The 22760-nt window shown below is 51.3% G+C and overlaps 7 protein-coding genes across 7 annotated transcripts; 1 reads left to right on the top strand and 6 right to left on the bottom strand.

The window, feature by feature from the left end:
- Nucleotides 1-97: 97 nt before the first annotated feature.
- On the bottom strand, nt 98-1456 carry PSV08DRAFT_347441 (uncharacterized protein; the record flags this gene model as incomplete). Its single annotated transcript, XM_014229036.1, has 2 exons — nt 98-732; nt 793-1456. 2 exons carry the CDS (start codon nt 1454-1456, stop codon nt 98-100), a joined length of 1299 nt encoding a protein of 432 aa, XP_014084511.1.
- Nucleotides 1457-1644: 188 nt separating this feature from the next.
- On the bottom strand, nt 1645-3105 carry PSV08DRAFT_384238 (uncharacterized protein; the record flags this gene model as incomplete). Its single annotated transcript, XM_014229037.2, has 3 exons — nt 1645-2457; nt 2485-2767; nt 2807-3105. The coding sequence occupies 3 exons, from the start codon at nt 3103-3105 to the stop codon at nt 1654-1656; spliced, it is 1386 nt and encodes a 461-aa protein (XP_014084512.1). The 3' UTR covers nt 1645-1653.
- Nucleotides 3106-3492: 387 nt separating this feature from the next.
- On the bottom strand, nt 3493-5840 carry PSV08DRAFT_215822 (uncharacterized protein). Its single transcript, XM_014229039.2, has 5 exons — nt 5723-5840; nt 5379-5670; nt 4404-5328; nt 4091-4355; nt 3493-3994 (listed from the first exon to the last, which is right to left on the bottom strand). Exons 1-5 carry the CDS (start codon nt 5770-5772, stop codon nt 3835-3837), a joined length of 1692 nt encoding a protein of 563 aa, XP_014084514.1. The 5' UTR covers nt 5773-5840; the 3' UTR covers nt 3493-3834.
- A 213-nt stretch (nt 5841-6053) lies between these two features.
- Nucleotides 6054-7281, top strand: PSV08DRAFT_266539 (uncharacterized protein). The gene has a single exon (XM_014229040.2). It carries the CDS (start codon nt 6094-6096, stop codon nt 7180-7182), a length of 1089 nt encoding a protein of 362 aa, XP_014084515.1. The 5' UTR covers nt 6054-6093; the 3' UTR covers nt 7183-7281.
- A 106-nt stretch (nt 7282-7387) lies between these two features.
- Nucleotides 7388-9457, bottom strand: PSV08DRAFT_215817 (glycoside hydrolase; the record flags this gene model as incomplete). Its single annotated transcript, XM_014229041.1, has 3 exons — nt 7388-9166; nt 9222-9309; nt 9359-9457. 3 exons carry the CDS (start codon nt 9455-9457, stop codon nt 7767-7769), a joined length of 1587 nt encoding a protein of 528 aa, XP_014084516.1. The 3' UTR covers nt 7388-7766.
- Nucleotides 9458-10995: 1538 nt separating this feature from the next.
- PSV08DRAFT_359016 (uncharacterized protein) lies at nt 10996-13573 on the bottom strand (the record flags this gene model as incomplete). The annotated part of the gene is made up of 2 exons (XM_014229042.1): nt 10996-13452; nt 13504-13573. 2 exons carry the CDS (start codon nt 13571-13573, stop codon nt 11069-11071), a joined length of 2454 nt encoding a protein of 817 aa, XP_014084517.1. The 3' UTR covers nt 10996-11068.
- A 726-nt stretch (nt 13574-14299) lies between these two features.
- Nucleotides 14300-22037, bottom strand: PSV08DRAFT_215808 (dna repair protein rad5; the record flags this gene model as incomplete). The annotated part of the gene is made up of 13 exons (XM_014229044.2): nt 14300-15072; nt 15160-15742; nt 15791-17190; nt 17330-17557; nt 17696-17783; nt 18126-18203; nt 18250-18481; nt 18541-18643; nt 18755-18806; nt 18852-19658; nt 19711-20497; nt 20549-21617; nt 21759-22037. The coding sequence occupies 13 exons, from the start codon at nt 22035-22037 to the stop codon at nt 14575-14577; spliced, it is 6204 nt and encodes a 2067-aa protein (XP_014084519.2). The 3' UTR covers nt 14300-14574.
- Between the last annotated feature and the right edge of the window lie 723 nt (nt 22038-22760).

The raw sequence follows: 22760 nt of genomic DNA, 5'->3' as shown, positions 1-22760 counted from the left end.
CATTTGAGTAACATGTCCCATTGTGTGTCGTTACCTAGAATTTCCACCCCTAAAGAATAATCTTCATCCGCAACGACAAACACACGACTACACATTGTTATCCCAACGTCATCCGCTCAGTACCCCCCTCCTTCCTACGAAACAACACCCGAACCCTATCCCACGCCTTCCTCACCCTCGCCCCAAACTTTGTCTTCCCTACAGGCCCCACAGCCTCCCTCCTTAACTCCTCATACTGCTCCTCACTATTCAGAGTCGGCACACCGCAGCACCGTCGATTCGTGGTGCTAATATGTCCACACGTTATATCGGCACGCTCAATACGCTGTACAGGCAGTAAGTGTGCAGTCTGCAGTCCGAGCGTCTCAGTCGTGGTGAAAGGGTAGGGATCCGTTTCCCTGGTGCGCTGAGTGTAAAGGCTTCCACTACTGTTTTGGTTGCGCGGGTCATCGAGGCAGGAATGCTCTGGACTACAATTGTTTCTACGGCTTACTTGGTAGCATCGGGGGAAGGGTGAGAGTTGCGAGCGGGACTTGGAGAGCTCGGGGCGCTCGTCACTTTCGGGTAAGGGTCTTAGCTGGTGGGGTTGAGGATGCAGATTTGCGTCCAGTACGCGTAGAAGAGCGGGGATATGTGGTGTGAGTGGGGGAGATGGTTGTTGCTGGGGAGAAGGGGTTTTTTGTCGCTCGACAGTGTAGATTTGGAGGGATGATGGGGTTGGAGGCAGTGTGCCTGGAGAATTTGTCAGTAAATGCCTAGATCCCTCTTGCGGGTAGAGATGGTAAGGCTTACTTTTTGCTTTGCGGTGCTGTGCATTGTCCTTCGCTAGGGTGGACGTAGGAACCGGTGTGCTTGCTCTTTCTACCTTCCTAGCACTACGTCGCTCTGCCTCTGTCTCTTCGTTCTCATCAGCTTCTTCCTCACCATCTAGGGTGCTCCGACTTGGCATCCCAAAAAGCGGCTTGGTAAGGTCCCATTGCAGCTTCGGAGCATTCATTAGCACTGGTGTCTTTCTTCCTTTCTGTGGTCCCAACACCTCTGGTGTACCCCTGGTATGGGAAGTCTCATTAGCTTCTGCTTTACGCTGGTATGGGTATGGGGTCTGAGGCCTCGGAGGTATTTGCGAGTTCCTCGCTCTGATTGATCGGCCATCGCCTTTGGAAGAAGTTGTGCTTGCAGGCCGTGAGGAAGGTAGAGCGGTCTGATTGGGGAAGCCCACATTGTTGTGTGGTGAGTATTTGTTAGAATACTCTACTGGCCCGGGCGTGGCGTCTTCAAAATCCCAAAGTTTACTATGAAGGGCTTCGTAACTGCTCTGTGGTTGGCGGTAATATGAGGGTTGACGTGCAAGCTGCGATGCATCTGGTGGGGTATGGGCTAGGCTAGGCGGAAGAACTATTCCTGAATCCATGGATGGTCCCTCCTCGAAAGCGTGTGTCGATTCAGGTGGAGACATGACGTGTAAAGGCTGTTTAATTGTGCTGCAGGTTGAAGTCTTCTTTGTGCAAACGGAAAGTGTGAAGCTAACTCTGTCCTGAAAATGTGGTGAAGGGAATGTGGACTGAAATACAGCACGTTGGATATTGGAAAACATGTGAATAAAGCAGTCCTTGAAGTGAACCAAGGTTCTATTCCAACTGCATACTCTGGTTACTATTGCACGGCCGCATTACCCTCCATGTCCCTGACTGGTTCTTCAGGAACCGCATAAATGGGCACCTGACGGCTGGGACTTCCCAAGGGAATCTCTTTTCCTTGCATCGAATTGTCGGATTTCAGAGCATGTATTGTCGACATGCTATTCGCTGCTTCACCTTTTGCTGGCATAGTGGCAGGCGCTGATTGGCCACCTTCGGATGGATTGTGGGGATCGTAACCTGGCAGATGTGTACCTGGGGAAGCATGATTCGATATGGGTTCCCGAGAGGGACCATCGCTACCATTCGCCGTAGTCTCATCTCGCGGTTCTGTGCGTTGTCCGTCTGCAGGCGTGTTTTGCCCAGAACGCTCCTCATCATCTGTTTTGGGCGTGGCACGTTTTTGCCGCGCTCGTGCAATCAAGTCCTCGAATTCTGTTCTATGCGATTTCGCATACCCTTCGCCGTCAAAGTCCTTCCTCATGATCGCACTCTCCTTGTTGTTCGATTTACCACCCTGAGTCTGTTCCCACTCGTCTAATTCTTTCAGTAACTGTCTGTGACTCTTCCTCAGGCTATCATGGGCGTCGCAATTCGAATTGAAGATGTTGATCCACTCTATATGTCGCCTCTTCATTAGGTCTTTGGTACCCCAATTGGGGATGCCAATTTCCTGTAGCTTTTTCCGTAGTGCGGTCTCTTTCATCATAGCATAATTGAGTTGCGATAATCTTATTGGCGGAGGCGAAGGGTCTTTTTTTCGTGCCTGTAACGCGGGGAAGGCTGGTTTTATTCTGATAGCAACAAAGTCAGTCTCTTGCTATGCAAGGCTATATCTGTGCTAAACGTACCTTGACCTGGTATTACGCCCCGGCGACACATTTGGTCCAGTGCATGTATCCAGGTGGTTATAGACTAGCTCTTCCTTCATGGCGCGATTGCAGACTGGGCACTTGACCATACCATCGGGGACAAAATCTTCGTCACCGTCATCTTCGCTATCAGCGATTACAGCAGGCGATGCTGCTCTGCCTCCGTTGCGCTGGCTTTTGCTCCGGGTTTGTCGAGACCGAGTATGCCTGACATTCTCATCTTCCTCTATATCTGTGTCTTCTATTTTTCTCTTCTTTCTGCGACCGCCCTTAGCCTCCTCTTCTTTGTCGGCACACGCTAACTCCAGCGCTTTCGGTCTCGCCTCTTGAAACCGCATCACTACTTCTCTGACAGCAATATTTGGTGCTAATTTGTCGCTGGAGCATCCTGTCTTGCAGCTCGGACATTTCCCATCCGACGCAATGCATCTTCGTATACATATCGAGCAGAATGTGTGGGAGCAGGACGTGATGACGGGGTTGTGGTAGAACTCCTTGCAGACCTCACAGCGCAAGGCGGCTTCGAGCGGTTCGAAGGCGGGTAAGGACGTTTTGATCCAGTCGGTGGAGTCCGGAAGATCAAAGGAAGAGTCCATGGGTCTATTTCAGACAGGAAGCGCCTGGTTTGAGCGAATGTTGATAGGCAGACAAGTTTGGCCGGGGTCAGACGCGACTCCAGTCGCGTATGCGTCATCACGTGATGACGCTTGGAAATTAGCTGCCTCTCCCTTGCCACCTGTCGGCCGGGGTCCAGCAGTCAACGGTAAAGTAGGTTGCTTTGTAGTGATGTTGCGCCTTTCCACCATGCTAGTGGATTTAGTATGTCAAACAAGAGCCCGTATTACCTGTGAACGCCCGGGTTGAACATTCGAGTGAGAGAGGGCGGAAGTGTTACTAATACTAGCACAAGCACATCACTTCAGAACAAAGGCAAGCGCTGATTGTGTCTCTTTCACTCCTTCAATCACTGAACAATTAAGAGATTCATGGTTTGATAGTAATACCGATTTGATCTTCGTGGCTATTCGGTCTGTTCTTCGAATTGAATTGTCGACTATCAATCTACCCAACACCAGGCAATCACGTTGTTTCAGTGTTGGCTGCAGGCAAATTCGACTCTTCTTCTGCCAATCCCCTGTGCCATACTCATATCCAATGTCGACTGCATTCGTTGCAACTGTAAGTAAGGATGTAGCCTTATCTCCATAAAATCCAATGCGAAGTCGCCAATCTCTGAAACGACAACTTTGCCATAGCTCATTGTTTGTTGATTGCAAACCCGAGAACCTTTATGGAGCCATATACGGAAACAATTGGCTACTTTCTTAGACCCTGAACACGGTGCTCTTGCTCTTGATACCATCGAAAACACAAGTGTTGTCGACAGGAACATACTGCTCAGTGATCACCTTGATGATCTCCTGTGAGACCATACCGCCCGCTAAAGCGCCGATATTGTGCAACTCAGCACCACCAGCTCGCGCACTGCCGAATAGTCAGTTTGATATCTTCTATAGCTGTCCAGATGGCTTCGCATAGAGACTATCTGATAGTGAGTTTGGTGTTGCTATGTGTACTTACAGCTCACGTGCATAATCCCCAATCTGTGATCGGATGGTTGCATACTCGTCCTCCTCAATTGAAGCATTAGCTTCCTTGATCAGATCATCAGCGATCTTGAGAGCGATTCCAGTCAGCTTTTCTGAGTCAGCGTCCGGGTTGATTTCTCCGGCAACTTGAGGCGCCCCTCCTAGGCCGTCTTTATTATGCGTTGCAGCAAACTCATCCCAGGCTAGGAAGGCAATGTAAAGAGGGATCTGTGAGTCGGGGAAAGTGAGCGTCTGAGCTGTGGGTTGTTAGCTCACTCGGCAGTCTCTCAAATCTGCACACTTACCAATTGACTTGGCGCGATCGCCCCATTTGATCTTTTCGTTCGCTTGCACTATATGAAACGGTCGACCGCGCACTAGTTTGATGTGTGCTGCGTTCTTGCAGAAAGTCTCAATGTCCTTCTCGTCGATGGGTACGCTGCGATTAGCATTGCGCTCCAAAAACCGTACGCTCTCCACTACTTCCGCTAGGTCGCGGCGCGCTTTGGACTTGTACACATTCTGCAACTGGATGTAGTCTGCTGAACGAGCCTTCATGTCCGGCACAGAGCCAGGGACTGGTAGGACATTGTATTTTGTATAAAACAAGCCAATGGCGTTTGCGATAACCCAGAAGCTTGGTGAGTCTTGGCGAACCAGAAGGCACTCTGGCGCTGTAAAAACCTCCTTGACGGCGCTGCTTGCCTGTGGTGGATTGAGAGACTTCAGGACAGCTGCCACTGCCTCATCAAAATTCTCTTCTCCGCCTTCTGGGTTGTCTGTGCGTGCAGCTTGCGATACGGAAGCCCTGAACTCTGTCTTTTCTTTGTAAGTTTGTGGCACCGCTCCCCCATGTTCCTTCTTCCACTTTTCTAGGTAATGCAACAGCAGCGCTATCCATGGCACATGGCCATGGTCTTCAGCCTTCATGTTCTCTAGATCGGCCGTTTTTTCTTCTGCATATTGTACTAGCTCTGGCCACGGCCGCAGTAGTCGCAGGTCTGATGTGGTTTCGGGACTAGGGTGTGTGTCCACGATGGGAAACGCTGGAGGCAGATGGACGGAGAAGTGAGCGTAAAAGCCAACCGAGTGTAGGTAGAAGAGCGGGACGAGCGCAGCGCTTGCATGGCTAGACAGCTTTGTGAGTACATCGGGGCGGATAGGCGCGGTCGCAATGATCAAGGAGTACGGTTGCAGGACGTTGGGCTGTGATAGCCACGACTCGATAGGCTGGGTCCATTAGCGGAAGATCAGAGACGAACTGTAAAGCGTGGTTGTACCTCTGTGATGAAGTGACCCTGTACATCTGGATTCAGCTCCTTGAGCAGATTGCACGTGTGTTCTGCACGGAAGCCTCCCAAGTGTTGGTCTTCCAGGAAGAAGTTCACGCCTAGATCTGCTTCATTGACGACGGCCGAGTCTTGAATCGTGAAGTCGCCAATGCATGGCAGGACAAGGTTCTTGAGTGTTTCTATGCCAACAACGCCCGGCCCTGAGTTTATGAGGAGAATATGGGAGCTCTCGAGTGCAGCTTGGCCTGTAGCTCCCCAGAGGCGTAGCTGACGATCGTACCTATTGCGGTCAGTACGTGGTAATGCCGTCTAGGAGCAATAAGGTGACATACTTCTTCTCCTTGGCAGTTGGGCCTTGCACGGGCGGAGGGAGATCTGCCATTCTCGCGGATTTTCTTTTATTTTCTTTTTCTGGCAGCGGCCGAGAGAAATGACAGAGGGATGTTTGTTACCGCTGTTAGAGCTGCCAGGCACCGGACGCGCTTGAGCTGTCGGCTCGCGCTAGGCGTGACCCCTGCCGCGGGGTATTCCAATGGCGGGGCACAACAGCGTCATCTTTCGCCGCGCGCCCCATCGCCTTGTCACGAGCAAATCATTCACTTGCATCCTCCGGCATCGTCTAGATTCGTTGCTGAACATCTCAGGCTCTCAGCTACATTGTACGTCAGAGCCCAGAGGAAGGCTAGCGAACGTATGCCGGCCCATGCCCTGGAGACCTCTACCCGTCTGCACTGCCAGTATAAATCAGCAAGCGCGCAGCATCAGTCATCTCAAGCCTCCACTACCCCTCCAAAATTTATCGCTCCCTAGATTGGCTGTACATCCATCCCGTGCCTACACCACCGGCAAGTCTCTTCTACAAAAATCGCTCCGTCAACCCTGTCTGCCATCTTCAAGGCATTTTCATAACACTACATCACTCGAAACAGCAAAAACCATGACCGACACAAACGTCGAGGCTGCCAAACGCGCGGCTGCACAGCAGGCCGTAGCGGACCACTTTGATCCGGCGGCAACCCATGTTGGAATTGGATCCGGCACCACCATTGTCTACGTCGTCGAGGCTATCAAGCAACGGTCGACCAACCCCAACATTCTCTTCGTCCCTACCGGCTTCCAATCGCGCCAACTGGTCGTCAATGCCGGACTCACTGCCATCTCCTTTGACAGCCTCCCCGACCACGTCATGCTCGACGTAGCATTTGACGGCGCCGATGAAGTCGACGCAGAGCTCAACTGCATAAAGGGAGGAGGCGCGTGTCTGTTCCAGGAGAAGCTAGTCGCTGAGCGCGCCAGAAAATTTGTTTGTGTCGCAGACTACAGAAAAAGACAGGACCGCCTCTTGACAAACTGGCCCACCATCCCTATCGAGGTCGCCCCCCTGTCTCAGCTCAAGGTCGCCGGCGCGCTGAGGATGCTGGGATCAACAGGCCCCAAACTAAGGACGACGCTACTGGAGAAGTCAGGGCCCCTGAAGACGGACCAGGATTTTTACATTATTGATGCGCCTTTTCCCCCATTGCTTACATCCGCGGATGTAGCAGCGGGTAAAGGAAAGGGTGACGGTACGGACGGTACGTGGGAGGTCAACACCCTGAGCAGGGCTATCAAGGGTCTTACTGGTGTCCTCGAGGTTGGCATTTTCTCGGGCCTAAATGGCATCGATGCACAGGCGCTACGTGAGCAGGACCAAAGCACAAAGACTGTCCGCGGCGGCCAGAAGCCCGTCGCCGTCTACTTTGGCATGCAAGACGGAAGCATCAAGGTGCGCACTATCGAGGGCGAGACATAAAAAACAGAGCTGAGCGCGGAGAATTCTGGCCAAACACTAAGCCAGGTGGTAAAACAACGGCCGAAATCTACACAGCAAATACATTTCTGTTCTTCCTTGACCAACTATCTGCAATGACGCACACTCTCTCCCGTAGCATTTCCACACATACAACATTGTTGCATCATCACAGCAGTCCTTCAAAAGGCAACATAAGCTTTATGTCATGGTCATATCAAGCATGATTCATTCATATCTCTGTCAAAAAATGGTTGAAGAAGAAGAAGAAGAAGAGAAAAAAAGAATATAAGACATAAGTCTGCTCCCTATTCTACATTGCTTTCCTTCCCAAAGAACAGAGCCAATCACAAGGCTCGCGAACAAACAAAAGTTGTCGCAGAAACGTAAGAAGAATTTTGTTTTTTTTTTCCTCCAGAGAAAAAAAAAGCCCCCAACCTCAAGTTCCAAAGAATTGACCAATGATAAATGGCGTTGGCGTAAAACGTAACCCGTTTATTTCCTCTGATTGAACGCTTGCAAGTTCATAGCCGTAGTTATACACATCCTCCAGTCACGAGCTTAAATTTTGAAAAGGAAAAAAAAACTTAAGCCTGGTGCAGACGCCTCCTTGGGTGAAGATGAGCACGCTTCATGTAGCCCCCCGAGCTAGGGGTAGGTGTAGGAGTGGGCTCAGCTCCCTCAGTCACGTAGACGGTGGTAGTGACGATGACGAGGTCAGTCACGTAGACGCACCTGTATCCCTCGGGGCAAGGGGGCTGGGTAGGCTTGGGGCCACCAGCCGATGAAGGAGCAACGGTGATGGTGGAGATGGGGGCTTTGCTGAGGGTAGTGGGCTGCTTGGAGGGGGCTGGGGGAGGAGCAGCAGGGTAGTTGGTGGGCTCCATGAAAGGAGGGCTGTCATACTCGTCGTTGGCTGGGGCTGCAGGCGCGTCAGGGGTGGGAGTGGGCTTTGGTGCTTCGGCGACGGGCTTAGCAGGTGCAGGCACAGGCTTGTACTCGGAATCTTCAGGCTTGGTCTCAGGCTTGGGCTCAGGTGTGGACTCTGGCTCCTCCTGCTCCTTTTCGGATGAAGGCGCTGGCGTCTCCTTGGATGGCTCGGCAGGCTGGACCTGGTTGGGCATGATGAGGCCTACATCAATGGACTTCTTGGCAGGTGTAAGGTCCTTGCCCTTGTTGGGAGGGCCGACCCAGTTGCCAGCCTTGCACTGCGCACCAATATCGGTACACTTGTCCTGCCAGAGCTTGCAGTTCTTGCCACCAGTTGGGGGTGCGGAATCGTAGCATACATCGCTCTGAGCCCAGCAGTCCTCAGCGGCAGCCCAGCATCCCTTCTCATCCGTGTAGGATTGGACTTCCTTGGCACACCAGTTTGCGTTCTCCATGACGCAGCCCTGGGGCTTGAGGCCCTTTGTTTGGGCAGTGACGGAAGACTTACTCGCGCCAGCAACGAGCTTTGCGACCTTGGGGCCGGGCACAACGTACTTGGTGGCAGGAGTGTTGTAAATGTCAAAGTCGGTCGAGGGCTCGTTGTACTTGACGTATCCGGGGATAGACACAGTGGACTCGGGAACGAGGTTGCCGGTGCTCTTGAGGAAAATTTGGGCACAGCCAGTGTAGAACTGTGGGTCGCCGTCTTTGGCAGCATGGAGAGCAAGAATCTCAGGACGAGCGAGGTAGTCGCCCTGCACAAGGTTCTCGGGGAGTCTCACAGAAAGAAGGCCGTTGTTCGCAATGATCTTGTCAGTGCACCATTGCTTGGAATCAGCGTCATAACCGTGGTCAAAGATCTTGAACCAGCCATCACCAGCAGCAGTGTCAGTGGTGGCATCCTCGACCTTCTTCAGGTAGACAGCACAAGGACCCTTGTGGCCGGGATCAAGGCGCTCCTTTGATGGGTCATCGGGCCACTCGCGAATCTCAAAGGTAAGAACGGAACCGTCCTGGACGGGCTGGGTACGCGACACTCCTTTGGTACCCTGGACATCTAGCAAGTTTGGTCAGACATGATACACTGAAGTACCAAGATCAAGGGGACATACTGCAAGCCATGTCAGTGCTATCAAGACTGCCAATGGGGGAGCTAGTGTGCTCTCCTGACGGGTTCATGCGAATAGCAACACCATCACCCTGACAATTGTTAGTACAAGTCGCATTCAAGACAAGCGACACTGTATACCTGAGGCACGCCGTCAACGTAGAAGTCAGTAAAGACAGTGTGGGCAAGGGCAGCAGGGGCCGAGGCCAGGGCCGCGAGAAGGATAGATTGGGTCTTCATGGTATTCGATGCTCAACAGTTGACTTGAAGGACAGAAAACAACGTGTTTTTGGTAAGTTAGACTCGAACCGGAGGTTGCAAGGGCTGGTCACTAGGACTCAAGGTAATGAATGAATGTGCCGAGCTAGCGACAGTGAAGGAATGAAACAGGCCACAAAGAGCCTTTGAAAGAGAGACAGACAACAAGTTGGATTTTTCGAGTCCTTGTGGGGTGAGGAAAGGAAGAGTAGGGGATGACGGGGCCTTTTTACTGCTCCATCACACCCGCCGCTGAGCCTAGGCCGGGTGATGGGCATGGGCGGATGAGTGATTTCCACCCGGTTGCTACCTGCGGGCGGCGCATGGCTTGGCGCCCTTGGAGGCCCTGCGACACGTCTGGCGGGCGTGTGCAGCGGAGGGTGATTATTTTCCTTTAGGAGGGAGGCTTGGTTGCGCAGGATGCAGTCAGTCTCGAACCTTGTCGGCCACTAAGCTGAGAGATGAGGTTGTGCCTCTGAAACATGAAACACAAACGAAGACTATTAGCGAGCGGCCTAGGCCACATTCCGCAATGGTTTGCCCGCTAGGTGGCGTCCTTGCAGACGGCGCCAAGTCAGGTACCAGGCCTCTCATTTCAACTCTCTCGCCCCATCGCCCCTCGTACACGGTCATCGGCAGCCCCAAGGCGTGTTGAGGCGCCGCTTGTATAACGTCAGGAGCGGGGGGGCGGTTATCGATATGGAGCGGCTGTCTTCTCGAGCCGCGCAGATCCAGCCCCCGGGCGCGCGCTAGGAACTTCAGGTTGCTGTCGACTTTTTTTTTGGTTCAGGAGGTCTCGTTATATTAACTTGGCGCTTGCAGAAGGCGAGCCCACATCATCGCTGCTAAGGCCGACTCTCATTTCGCCAGTCCTCCTCCCATCGCAAAGATCCGTCTGTGACGCTAACAGAGAGGCCCGTCCTCAAATTGATTACTACCCCCGCTTCCGACGGCCGTGTTGGAGGCCAAATTTGCGCCATCTCCTTTGCTGCATCCAAAAGTAATGACATCGCCAATCCCCTCCTGAGTCCTTGGGCGCAAACGACGATAATCGCTGTTTCATCCCCTTCTACAACATGCGCCCCCAACTCCGGGTAACCGCTTGCTTTCGTTTTTTTCTTTCCCTTAGGCATACAGGGGTCGGCGCTCGTACTGCCCTTCACCCTGAGCCATGGCGCCGTACTGAATAAGGAAATGCTCGACAACGCGGACCGTTGGGGATGGGAACGACGGATGCAAACGTTGATTCTTCTAGCAGCCCCTTCAATATCCCATCTTCATATGCACGTGGAACCTGACATAATGTCAACTGCTCGTAACACCCCACCGCACCACTTATTCCGAACACCAAAATAACTCCATCTTCCGGTCTCCCGAGCCGCCGAGCATTCGGGTAATCGCCCAAACGTGGTTACGCTCGAAAACGAGTCTTGCCACTGCAAAATCTCCAGATGTTAGCTACGCAAATGAACCCGAACCTGTGCCACTACTAAAACAGCAAAATTCGGCCATATAACACAGGGTTCCCTACTGCGCCTCTACGGTGCACAGAAAAAGATTACATTGACTCGGAAGAGTAGATGGCTTGACTACTCAGCCATACATGGGTGGTTTGTACAGCGATGTGTGGGGCGCCTGCTGGTATTCATTGGAGACGCCGAGAGGTATGCTGGGAACAGGCTTTGGCAGACTTTTCTCTTCTTCCTCTGCTCTGTCTAGCACACCTTTGACAATTTCCCTAAAGTCCGCTGCGCTGCGGAACTTCGGCGGTATCTCACCGTACACGCCAGGCTTCACAACCCTTCGAGTGGCCCACTTCACATCCGTTACCTTGACCCCATATACGTCTCGAAATGACAATTTGCAAAAGCGTATCTCCACGCCCTCCGAGAAGGCCACGCCTTCGCGTTGTTGGTTCAGACAACACACTATCGCTGGTTCATAGCAATGGTGTGCATACGTAATTCCCATCTCGTTGAGTCCTCGTTCAACAGCACTAATCAGCCACCGACTGCCTCTTTTGGTAAGAAAGTGCAGCTTTTTGGAGTCGCCAAGTGAGTTGGTAGGTAATTGGCGATCGTAGAGAGATCTAGACTGACGACCTGCAACCCGCACAGTATTCATGTAGCGGTCTAGCTGCACAGCGTCTGTAGGATGGAAAAGTGGATCCCATGGAAGCGGCCAGGTGCTGAGGGATATCAGGGGTCCCACGAGAAATCCTTCGGACAATCTTAGTTCGTATCTCGGTCGAGGCTCGAGATTATATGCTGGCCGCCCCAAGGTAGTCGCTGGGATTGGCGTGGTGCTGGTAGATCTGACCAATTCGTACACACTCTTCTTGACATTCATCATCAACTTGTTCTTCTCCACAACATTTGCCAATGGAAAGATACTTGTTGGGTCAAGGTTAAGATTCAGAGTGGCCTCGATGCGCCTGAACCCGAACAGCCAGTGATCGATAAGAATTATCTCAGTTGCCACTCGTCGGGTACGTTCGCTGGTCGCTCCATAGCGGCCCACGGATCCTTCGTAAGCAACACTGTAGGCAAGCATGGCGTTTGTGTGTTCTTGAGTGTGTAAACAAAGGTCTCCTAGCCATCGCGCAGCAGCAATGTCGCCATCATCCAGATTCTGGTGATCGAGAAAGGTCCCATTAAAGACGCTTTCGAAGAGCTCCTTTGCCTTTGAAAACTTTCCTGTGAACGATGCGCATACTCCAAGCAAATGCTTGAGAATGCGGCGATCAGGTTGGGTACCAGATACACACCTCTGTCCGCGGTCGACAGCTGCTAACTGGTCCTCAAGGTGCTTTTCTGCACTGGCAAAGTCGTGGCGAGCCCATGCAGCCACCGTCTGATGCGCCGTCCAGTTGAGATCTATCGTAATAGATGTGCCTTTCTCGAAATATGACGGGGGCACGTCGCTGTCCAATGGAGGAGCAGTAATAGAGGGCGTTTGTGTTCGAGAAACAGGCGATGATGTAGATAGCGTTATATCAGGACTTTCTGTATTCGTCGCCCGGAGCAACCCGCTTGCACGAGGGACTGGCACGCGTGGAATTGTAATGGTATTAGGTCGAACAGAGGGGGTGGTAACCGCTGAGCGATGTGGCTCTGCATATAGCGAAGAGTGGTCTGAATCAGTATCCCGTGCCATGATTGGTAACGATGTAACAGAGTGCGCTTGTGAAGCTACTGAAGGAGTTGGGCTCATATGGACCCGTGGTATCGGTGGGCGGGGTACGGGAGGAGGCGTTCGTGATGGTGGCGACCAACTGCTCTCCAAAGGCGTGACGCTTGTGGGCATTTCCAGGCCGCTCGATGATTCTCCAACATTAATTTCGGGAAGCACCGGTCTAAGATCTTGCGACATTGAGGAGTATGGCTCATGCTCCGGTCGATCCTCAAGAAGTCTGCCTTCATTCACCGCAGCGACGAGCCAGTCTACAATGACATCGCGATAGCCCAAAGCTTGCTGCTGAGAAATGCCGACATCTTCCAAATCGCGGACGATTTGGCGCCATGCCTCGTCGTCATCCTCATTGTTGTCTTCCAGGGCGCCAGAAGTGAGTCGCTCAATCGAGGCAATGCTTTCTTCGCGATGTCCGCCTCTATAATCCTTTTCCAGTCTCTCCAAGGCCTCTAGTATCAGGACCTGGACATCGTGTATCAGGGAGGTATAGAAGGTGTTGAGCATTGCTACGCTCGCAATAAGTCGCTCGCGCAAGTTTCGCAAAGTGCTTGGGTCGAATTTAAGACGGTCCCACGCGCGCTTGCTCTTTGTATCGAGCCCATTGTAGTGCAACAGAACCTTGTCGAGCTCTTCCAAGACCTCGATGCATGGTGTGTAAGCCTCGATAAGCTGCTGCTGCTTACTTTCCGGTATCTTGTCGAACTTATCTTGTATGTCGTCGAGGAGATTGGTGAGACTGCGTGTTTCAGTTGTCAAGGTCTTGTACTCTCCAGGACAGTCGCGGCCTGCGTTTCGATCAGCATACTAGAAGTTTGCGGAGCTAGCAAATAACTGACAGTTTTTGTATACCCTCCCCGCTAGTTCACACACCTTGAGTATGTCTCCGAGACCGACGCCAAAGCTCATCGTGCTAGCTGATGGAATGCGTCCACACCGTGCCTAGGAAACAAATGAAGCGCCGCATCACTGGACGCATCGCGAGGTATGGCTGGATAGTTAAATTATGGACGGGGCTGGAAGGCTGGTCTATGTGGCTTGAAACGGAGGATTTGATTGGAATTGGGGGCGGAGAGCTCATGTCGCCCCATATTGTGAGGTCATGCGCATGCATGTGACCAAGCTGTAATGAGAAAACATCTTGTAGCCACATCATGACGTTGGATTCGCACCATCTTAGTCTTGTAAATGTTGTGGATATTCAATGCCAGAGTGTCTATGTAGATCATAGCGGAGCGGAGTACAGCACGACCCACAGCTGCCTGGGTTGTCACACATTCACAACAAGAGCAGCTTATCTAAGCAAAGCTGTGCCTCGGAGCACAACCATTTACTAGGCGATATCCTAGTAGCGCTACTTCAGACTAACTGAAGGTTGCATACCAAAGCGGCATTGCTGACATTGGGGGCGATAACGACGTTGCACCACTGGTGCAGCGCGGTAAGCCACCAGATACAACTCAGCCTTAGTACGTCCATAAATCTTTGAAGGGATCCTCGACACGTGCCCGTCTTGTCTACAGTAGAGCACAGATAGATTGTGCTACGTAAGTATTTGGCAGAACACGCATCTGACCACTCACATTCCTTTCACGTACACATCTAACCGACCCAACCAGCAGCGTATACAAGAAGACAAAGCAACGTATAATTTATTCATTTGTGTACACATTCCTCCCTACATTCCTGTCCCTGGTCTTTTTCCCCAAAACAAATCGCTTAAATGAAAGAAAAATAACTTGCCATATACCAGAACCAAGAAAAAACAAACGGGGTGTATCCTCGCTAGATATACGAACAATCGAAACAATCAACACAGGAAATTCCAACAGCTCCTCCAGTAAGCCTAAGCCCAAGAAGCGCAATGGCTAAAGAAGTATACATGTGATACCATCCTTGATGAAACCACATCATTGGTACCAACTCTGTTCATCGTAGGTGAATCCTTGCAAGCCTGCGCCATTGAGCGCCATGGCCCCAAACCCATTGACATTGGAATTGTTGGCATTGTCATTGAACCTCCCGTTGGGATATCCATTAGTAGCGGCTATGATGCCATCATCACCACCGCCACCCACCGGACCACCGTTAATCTCATTGCTGGTAATAGGAGCAACATTGGTCGTAGGCTGGAAGACCCCTGTGGAATTAGCTGTGCTGGCAAACCAACTTGCTATATCATCTACTCCTTGGGGGTTCCAATTTTCGAAATCAGTTGCAAGTTGTGTTTGATCGCGGTAGATCCAATCCTGCCCTTCGCGTAGAAGTTGATCAACACCACCAAAGAGCTGGCTTGGCGAGTTCCCAGCCGTGGTGTGGCCACCATCGACGGATCGGCGTCCTTGTGTCGAGGCTGGAGTAGGAGCGTTCAGGGTAGCCGAGTAACTCTGGGGCGTAGTAGGAGGTTGCTGAGTACGCATGTAAGCCAGAGCGTTTGGGTCCGAGGGAGGTAGAGAGTGGGTGCTAGAAGGACGGGCAGAAGGGTTAGAGCTTACGGAGCTATTGTTTGTTATGGCTGTTCGGTTATACAGTTGTGGTGCTGTCATGTTGGCCACGTTCATGCTGTATGGTTGTAGACTCGGTGAAGCCTGGTCCGCCGGTGAGGGATGCTGGTTGGTCTGTACAGACGCACGGCGCTGTGCTTTTGGAGTGCTGACCTCACTCCAGGGACCAAACTTGGCATCAGTACGGGAAAGCACCGTGGCAGCTTCTTCTGGTAGCTCGACGTTCCAGCGCTTTGCCAGTACGCTGAGGATTCCAAGTGTTCGTCGGGCGCACAGCCATCCTTCTGCTATCTCCTCCAGATGCTTGACACCGTGGATGATGTCGCGCTTTGCGTTCTTCTCGGGTAGGTTGAGAAGATGTATTGTGCACGCAGAGTGCGCGATATATACGCAGATATTGCATATCTGCCGCAGGCCATGTGATCGCTTGTATAACCGTAGTAGTTTGGAAATCATGGCAGCAGCCTGGGTACAGAGCTTTCGGGGAGAGACATGGGCAGGAAGTGGTGAATTGTTTGGGTTATATTTTAGGAATGGACGAAAGAGATGGATGTAGAGCAACTGAAAGAACATGCTACACGGTCGTTAGTACAAGTTGATAGCGACGGTGGATAAGGCTTACTGCATGACAAGCATATGGGGCAAGCCACCCTCTTTCGGCTCTAGCTCTTTCGGGAGCTCCCGTCTCCACGTCTCCAACCTCATGTGTATCTCACTGAGCTTCTTTAGCTCTGCTTGCCTTCCCTTGGCCTTATCCATGTCAATGGGGTTGTAGAAAGCATTCATCAGATCGCTAGAAATCTCACAGAGCTTTGAAATTTGGAGAGCAACTGCCCGCGTCCTACTAGGCTGCGAATGTGCTTGACTTAGACCAGAGTCTGTGACTGCGCTCCATGTCTCTGCATCCTCAACAGGGAAGACGTCGAACTTGGGTACTGTAAGAATCGTGTTGGGCAATTGAGGTAATCTCCCGAGGTAGTTGCTCCAGCACTTGTCGAACAAGAAGCAGCCCCAGAATGTGATCCTTCGTGCATCCTCCTCATTCTCATCGATGACATCCTTGCTATGCATGCCCAGATTGAGGCCGAGATCGCATGCCATCCGGAAGGACATGCCGCTGTACACCCAGCCCTTTGCTTCCCGCCCACAACCGGCTTCGCGTACGGACATCAAGGCCAAAGCCTGGACTGTGGTTAATGCAGGGACTTCGTGCAAATCATCCTCCATAATCAGTCGCTTGGCCTCCCTGAAGAAATGGTCTCCAGCCGTTGCTGAATCGTCGCGTATGGCTCTGGCACCAGGCCATGATGTGAAGTGACATCCGAGTGCCAGCATGGCATTGACCAGCAAGGGCGAGCAGTACTGATTCTTCCTTCCAGATCCCGGCAGCGGTTTGCCAAGCCTAAACTCCTGCAGAAACAAATTCTTCGATAGGGTTGTGAAGAAGCTATAGTGCCAGCAAAAGTACATGCTGATCAGATGCTGCACCAGCTCCGGGTCCGAGGTCACGGTAGTCCATGAGCAAAATGGGTCCTGCGTCTCTTGGAACTGGTCGTCCGAATACGTGTCGGGCGAGTCAACGGTGTCGTTGCCCTTGCCCAGGTAGATGAGATGCGACGTTCCGCCAATGTATCTTGTAGAACCATCCTCGAGCCGCAGCTCGCCCATCTTGCCACTCAGTTGGCTCTCAAAGCTTCCCTCTGGAGGCGCCGCTGCGGGCGGTGCGATTGGACTGAAGGGCTCATCGTCATCCTCTTCTCCATTTTCCTTGGCGATGATGGCCTCAGCGACCGAGTCGAGGCTCTCACATGTGCGGATTTGCTGGACTAGGTCTGCAACTGCTTCCTCGGGATAGTTGAGAATGGCTTGGATAAGGGTCTGGAGGGTTGAGTTGCGCGTTTTGAGGTTGTCAATGTCCTTTTTGTAGACGCCCTTGCGGCGGTGGTCCGAGTTCGGATCGTAGATGCATGGCGTGTTGTAAACGGCGGCACAGGCCGAGCAAGCTGGTGTAGTGCCGTCACACTGTTCCTCGGATTAGCGCACGGCTGGCGACAGGAGGCGTGAGAGCGACAAGGTTGGTGGGCATGCGGAGAAGGGGCATAGAGGCCGGAGAAAGGCAGTCGAGCAGAGCAGTTCCCGTTACCTAAGATGGCCTACATACCTTGGACTTGCGCTTCCTGCAAGGCACACAGGCGGAAGAAATGCACCTCCTCTTCTTCGAGTCGTCGTTCCCAGCGTCCCGTTTCCCTCGTCGTCCCTTCTTGGCGGGCGTATCCGTGGTCGGTGGTTGCGCTTCCGCTGTGCTGGTGTTCTCCATTACAGCTCTTGGGAGGTTTCCCGGAGATGCAAGATGCGGGGGGGAATGGTGGGGCGCGCGCTCCGACGGGCCCTTCAGTCAGCGCGCGACATTAATCAGCGGCCCGCGAAAAGCTGTGGGCTTGCCGTCCTCCACGCCTCTGGAAGTATTGCGCCCTCACCATGGCCGGCCAAGCAGGGGCGAGTAGTATGCGCGTGCAATCGATAGCACAGGTATCGCATGGGGGCGGGGAAGACGCGACGCCTGCCTTTGCCAAGCGCCATCGCTATCATCCCGCCTCTGATTGGCCGCCCCTCGCCTCTTATCTACACTCTCTCTCTCTCTGCACCCGCGCCCATCGGACAAACACGTCCATGCCTGCAGGAGGCGTCTGAGAAAAGAACAATGACGTGCCATGGCACGGCTACTGAGAAGGCATTTGGCTCGAATGAAACTTTTGTTGGCACCTGTCCGCCAGAGAAAGCCCAACTGCTGATAGGACAGCCTGAAGGTTGTAGGCAAAAAAGCAAGTCCATTCCGTCAATTAGGCTCCCGCACCACCCATGAAACTCAAGATCCATTTACGATCCAGACCCCTACGCCATCCTCCAAAATCAATTCTTCGCCCTCCAAGACTTGTCCTCATGGCCGCCAAGCCTACTCTTCCGGCAGCTCAATCTCTTCCTCCGCTCCATCCCTATGGTCCGCGAATAGGTTCATCAACTTTTCTAAATCCATGCTGCACACTTGTTAGTCTGAGAATATCCACAGTAGAAAAAACATACCCTCGGACCGGCTTGCCCCCTTCCTCCATCACGCATTCAATCTCTTCTTCTTTGCGTTTTTGAATGTTTATGATCTTACTGTCGATCGTCTGCTTAACACAAAAACGGGTCATGAACGTCTCTGTTTGTTGGCCAATGCGGAATACGCGACAGAAAGCCTGCTGCTCTCTAGCAGAATTCCACCAAGGATCAATAAAGATAACCTTCGAAGCCATAGTTAAGTTAAGACCCACTGCAACATCATTAATACATAGTTATGGCAAAGAGGCTGCCGTAGTCATGAGTACTTACAGCCACCACAGTGCATACTTGCCAGCATGATCTGAATATCACCTTGTTCGGAAAACGATCGAATGGCATTATCGCGAGCAGTAAAGCTCATCTTACCGTGGTACTGTATTGGTGGTCAGCAATTTGAATTTCCAGAGCACTTGACAACGGCTTCATCGGCATTCCTAGACTATCACGGATGGCTCAGTTGTATGTGTAACATGTTTCCACTCACCTGGACGCTGTTCCAACCTTCTTTCTGGCAAATGTGCCTTAAAATTTGAACCCTATAGCTTGTTAGCGCGGGTCCAGAGAATGTGCATCTGACCTACATAGCAAGAAACTGTGTATAAACAATGATCTTGACATTCGGGTTCTCCTTGATCCAGTTCAGAATCTGCGACTTGACTGCAATGGTCTTTGCAGAAGGTAGGATGTGGTCGTCTAGCGCGGCAAGCCAGTCGTCTGGAATAACCTCATTATAGGGACGTTTGTGCCCTTTGCCTTTCTTCTTGTTTTTCGATCCCGTGCCAGATGTAGGTACATCTTCCAGATCAGTTTCCACTTCGCATGCATGGACATAAGTGGGTATTACACCACAGCTGTTGCAAACTACATTCTCTTCCCCCTGCTCAGCCCTCTCAATGAGGGCTTCTGAGTAGCAGGGTTCGGCGCAAATAAAATGCCCACATGATATCATCATAGGATGTCGTGGTTTTTTTCCGCAGGTGCTACACTTGGCTGTTTTCTTAGCTCTTTCCCCGCTGTCGCCTTTTTGGAGACTGCTAAGAAAGTGTCCGAAGTTGTAATCTTTGCCAAACTCTCCACCGGCCCCGAGACGATGAGTTGACTGTGGTCCTTCTTCTTCTCGTTCATCAGTGATGCTATCCTGGTCTTGACCTCCGGCGTCTTTGTTGGCTTCCGGATGGGTGCACTTCTTTTTCTTCTTGTGATCTGCTATCATTTGAAGCTGCTTTCGAACTGCGATTATTGTGCCGCTATATTGAGCGTTACTATCAGCTGTATGCTGCTGAAGTACCTGTTCGATGCTTTCAAAATCTTCCTGCTCAAGGAGATCTTGCATGACAAATTGAAGCATAAGAATGTGGGCCGTTAGTTGGCGAAGTCTGAGATACAGCCTATATCTGTTAGTGATCCTAGCGACCAAATACGAAAAGTTTTGTTACGCACACCAGAATATTGTTGTAGGACTTTTCTGAGGTGCCACCCTTCATCGCCTCCATCCGCTCAGTGAAGCGTTTCTGAACAATGTCGTATATGCGGCGCTCAACTGGATTGAACTTGCACCAGTACGTGGCTTGATGAGCCTGAGGCAGCTTGAGAATCGGAGCTCCCATCATTTTATCTGAATGAGTACGGCGGAGCATAAACTGTGAGAGCCTCACCAAAAGCTTTTCTGGATTTTCGGGGTTGCAATAGTCCTCCTCGAAGTTGTCGAAGTTGTCGATAAGTGGAACACCAAGGAATTTGAAGTAAGGATACGTCTCAGTCAAGCTATTGAGTATCGGAGTTCCACTTAAAGCCCACTTGTGATCAGCCTGTAGTGCACGACAGGCGATTGATGTGAGCGACTGGTGGTTCTTGATGGCCTGGGCCTCGTCGAGAACTATGCGTAAGAAATGTACTCGGTGCAGGGGACCTCTTTTCTTTTCCCAGGTTTCCATCCACCAGGCCTCCTCCTCTTCTTTGTTTTTACAATCGCTCGGCGGCTTGTACTTGGGATGTGATCTCATCACCTCGGTGTATGTGGTGAGAACTATGTCATGGCCTCTCAGTATATCCAAGCATGCACTAGATTCCACACGTGTTCCAGTGCCGTAACGCATGATTCTCAACTCATTTGAGCTATGTTTTTCGATTTCGCTCTTCCATTGAGTGAGAAGTGCGGGACTGGCGACAATGAGGGTGGACTTGGGGCCTGGGCTATTCTTTGGTGGGCGACCATCATGGATGTTCGCTGTGAACAGTCAGCGCATTTATCCTGACTTTGTTGTATGCGATTACTCACCTAACGTCATGAGCGTTTTACCAAGTCCCATTTGGTCTGCCAGTATGCCCCCTCTTGGCTCTTCAGCGGCATTCTCTCGATCGCGCATCCACCCACTGCCTACGAGCTGATACGCCTTCAACGATGTCCTCATGCCCTTGACTGACCATAGATTTCCTCGGTCGGCGTCAGGTCTGACTGCGTTCCTGCTAAATTTCCTCACCGCTTTCGTCAAGCTTGCTATGTCATCTTTTGCCTGCTTCTCATCCTCAAGTGGTACACTAGCCAAAAGCTCTTTCATTGCCTCTTTCTGTTTTCTCGAGCTGAAGAACGGCTGCTCGGGTGCATCTAGCCGAGCTTGTTGGTCAAACACGTCTGAAATGAGTAGCGAGGAGGCTTGTTTGGCTCCATCGTTAACCATTTTCTGCTTCTTGTTCAAGCGCTTACCACTTTGAACAGCCTTAGAAATGGCCTTTGCTTCGTCCCATTTGTTCTTCTTCTTCTTCTTCTTCTTCTTATTGTTTAGGCCATCCCTACGAGCCTCGACTGCGACCATCATACTCTGGAGTTCTGCATCTTGCATACAAACTCTCTTGCGAGTGTGAGGTTGGACAAAGTCGGTATCAAAAGGCTCCTCTTCCTCAGCATCTTGCCCAAGATCAAGCGTAGGGTGTACAGCTAGATCCGCAGAATCGCCTTCTTGAGCCTTGGAAATATCATGCTCTCGTCTTTTCTTTCTGGATATTTCGTCGCGTTGTACCTTTGCCTTTTCGATTTCGAATTTGTCAGGAAGGACTCCATTTTTGGCCTTCTTTATGTCATCGTAGTACCGCATTTTCTCCTCGAATATTTCTGTTGTTCTCCTGTCTGTTTCATCATAGTAATCATCAAGATGACATGATTTAGCGGATGCCAAGGTGTGTGATAAGTTTGGCCCCTTTTGGATAGCCGTTGGTCTCTTCTCGTCTCTGAGTTTTTGCTGTCTTCTGCGCATCCTATCACGAAGTTGGGCAGTAGATATAGTCAGAACTGGCTTTTGGGGCGCTGGAGATGGTAAATCCGGAGGTGCAATCGCAGTGTCTAGGGAAAGCTGTCTATAGGAGTTACCTAGTGGAGTGGTATCGCTTTTTGGGGTGGAAAATGGGTCTGAGTTTTTTGATAAAGCAGAGTCAACCTCTGATATTGACAATGACTCGGAGGTGCTTGGTGCAGTCGGATCATTCTCTGAGACAGCCAATGGTCCAGAGTTGCTCAGTGGAGTGGGTTTAATTTCTGGGACGAATAATGAGTCGGGATCTTCAGGTGGGATAGGATCGCATTCTGAACCAAACAACGAGTCAGAATCTTGCTGTAGATGTTCTTCTGCATGAAAGGGTGGTGTATTGATCTCGTGCTGAACTTGTTCATCAAGATCGATCATGGCCTCGTCGCCAACCTGCGCGGTTTCCGGAACTGGGGCTTGCATTCCAGTCATTTCGCTGTCGTCATTGGCCTTTTTGGGTTCACTCATAATGACTTAAGCAGTCAGTTTTGGTGAAGCGATAATGTACGAGCGTGAGATGGGTGTTTCAATAATACATACCGCTGTGTGGATGAGACGTGAACACGAGGGGTGATGGAGCTGCTCTCGCAGATTGGAGTACGCACAATGACGGCTGTTAAGTAGGCTGAGATACCTTGTAGTGGTAAACTGAGAAGGATGGGTATGGGTGTGGGAATTGATAGAAGTAGTCCTGGTAATCAACCAGGCAAGGAAGAAGAGGCGTGGTATGATAAGAAAGAGGTATAGTATGAGAAAGAAGTTCAGTATGAGAAAGAAGTTCTAGAAGTGTTGTGATAAAGTAGAATAGATGGTGTGAGAAAGAAGAAGTGTGTGTGGTCAAATAGAAAAGGTGGTGTAAGAAAGAAGATGACTTATGGTGAGGTAGCAAAGATAGTTTAAGAGAGTAGAAGATAGACCCAAGCATACTGTGGAGCAATTGATATAGGGTGCAGCAGCTGCGGAGGTGAGAGTCTACAAGCGTCTATGCTAGTGGGTTCATAAGAGGAGGTGAGAGTTGAGGTGAGAAACTTGGGATGGAAACCATAGTTTGCAAAGGTGCAGTGTAGTACACTGAGCGGCTCTGGCACCTGACGTCTACGGGCAAAAATTGATGCATGTAAGTGAGAGACAATGTATATGCTGGTGTGAGAGAATTGGAGTGATAGATAGTATACCAAAGTTAATGATGAT

This window comes from Bipolaris maydis, assembly GCF_028858645.1.
Source record: "Bipolaris maydis strain C4 unplaced genomic scaffold PSV08scaffold_2, whole genome shotgun sequence".
In the NCBI taxonomy this organism is placed as follows: domain Eukaryota; kingdom Fungi; phylum Ascomycota; class Dothideomycetes; order Pleosporales; family Pleosporaceae; genus Bipolaris; species Bipolaris maydis.
This window is presented reverse-complemented; position numbering and strand designations above follow the sequence as displayed.

Bases quoted from the DNA above. Each gene is read 5' to 3' on its own strand.
- PSV08DRAFT_266539 (XM_014229040.2), top strand. From the start codon at position 6,094: ATGCCCTGGAGACCTCTACCCGTCTGCACTGCCAGTATAAATCAGCAA.
- PSV08DRAFT_215822 (XM_014229039.2), bottom strand. From the start codon at position 5,772: ATGGCAGATCTCCCTCCGCCCGTGCAAGGCCCAACTGCCAAGGAGAAG. The intron at 5,671-5,722 runs GTATGTCACCTT...TGACCGCAATAG, and splicing joins CCAACTGCCAAGGAGAAGAA to GTACGATCGTCAGCTACGCC. The intron at 3,995-4,090 runs GTAAGTACACAT...ACTATTCGGCAG, and splicing joins GGGGATTATGCACGTGAGCT to TGCGCGAGCTGGTGGTGCTG.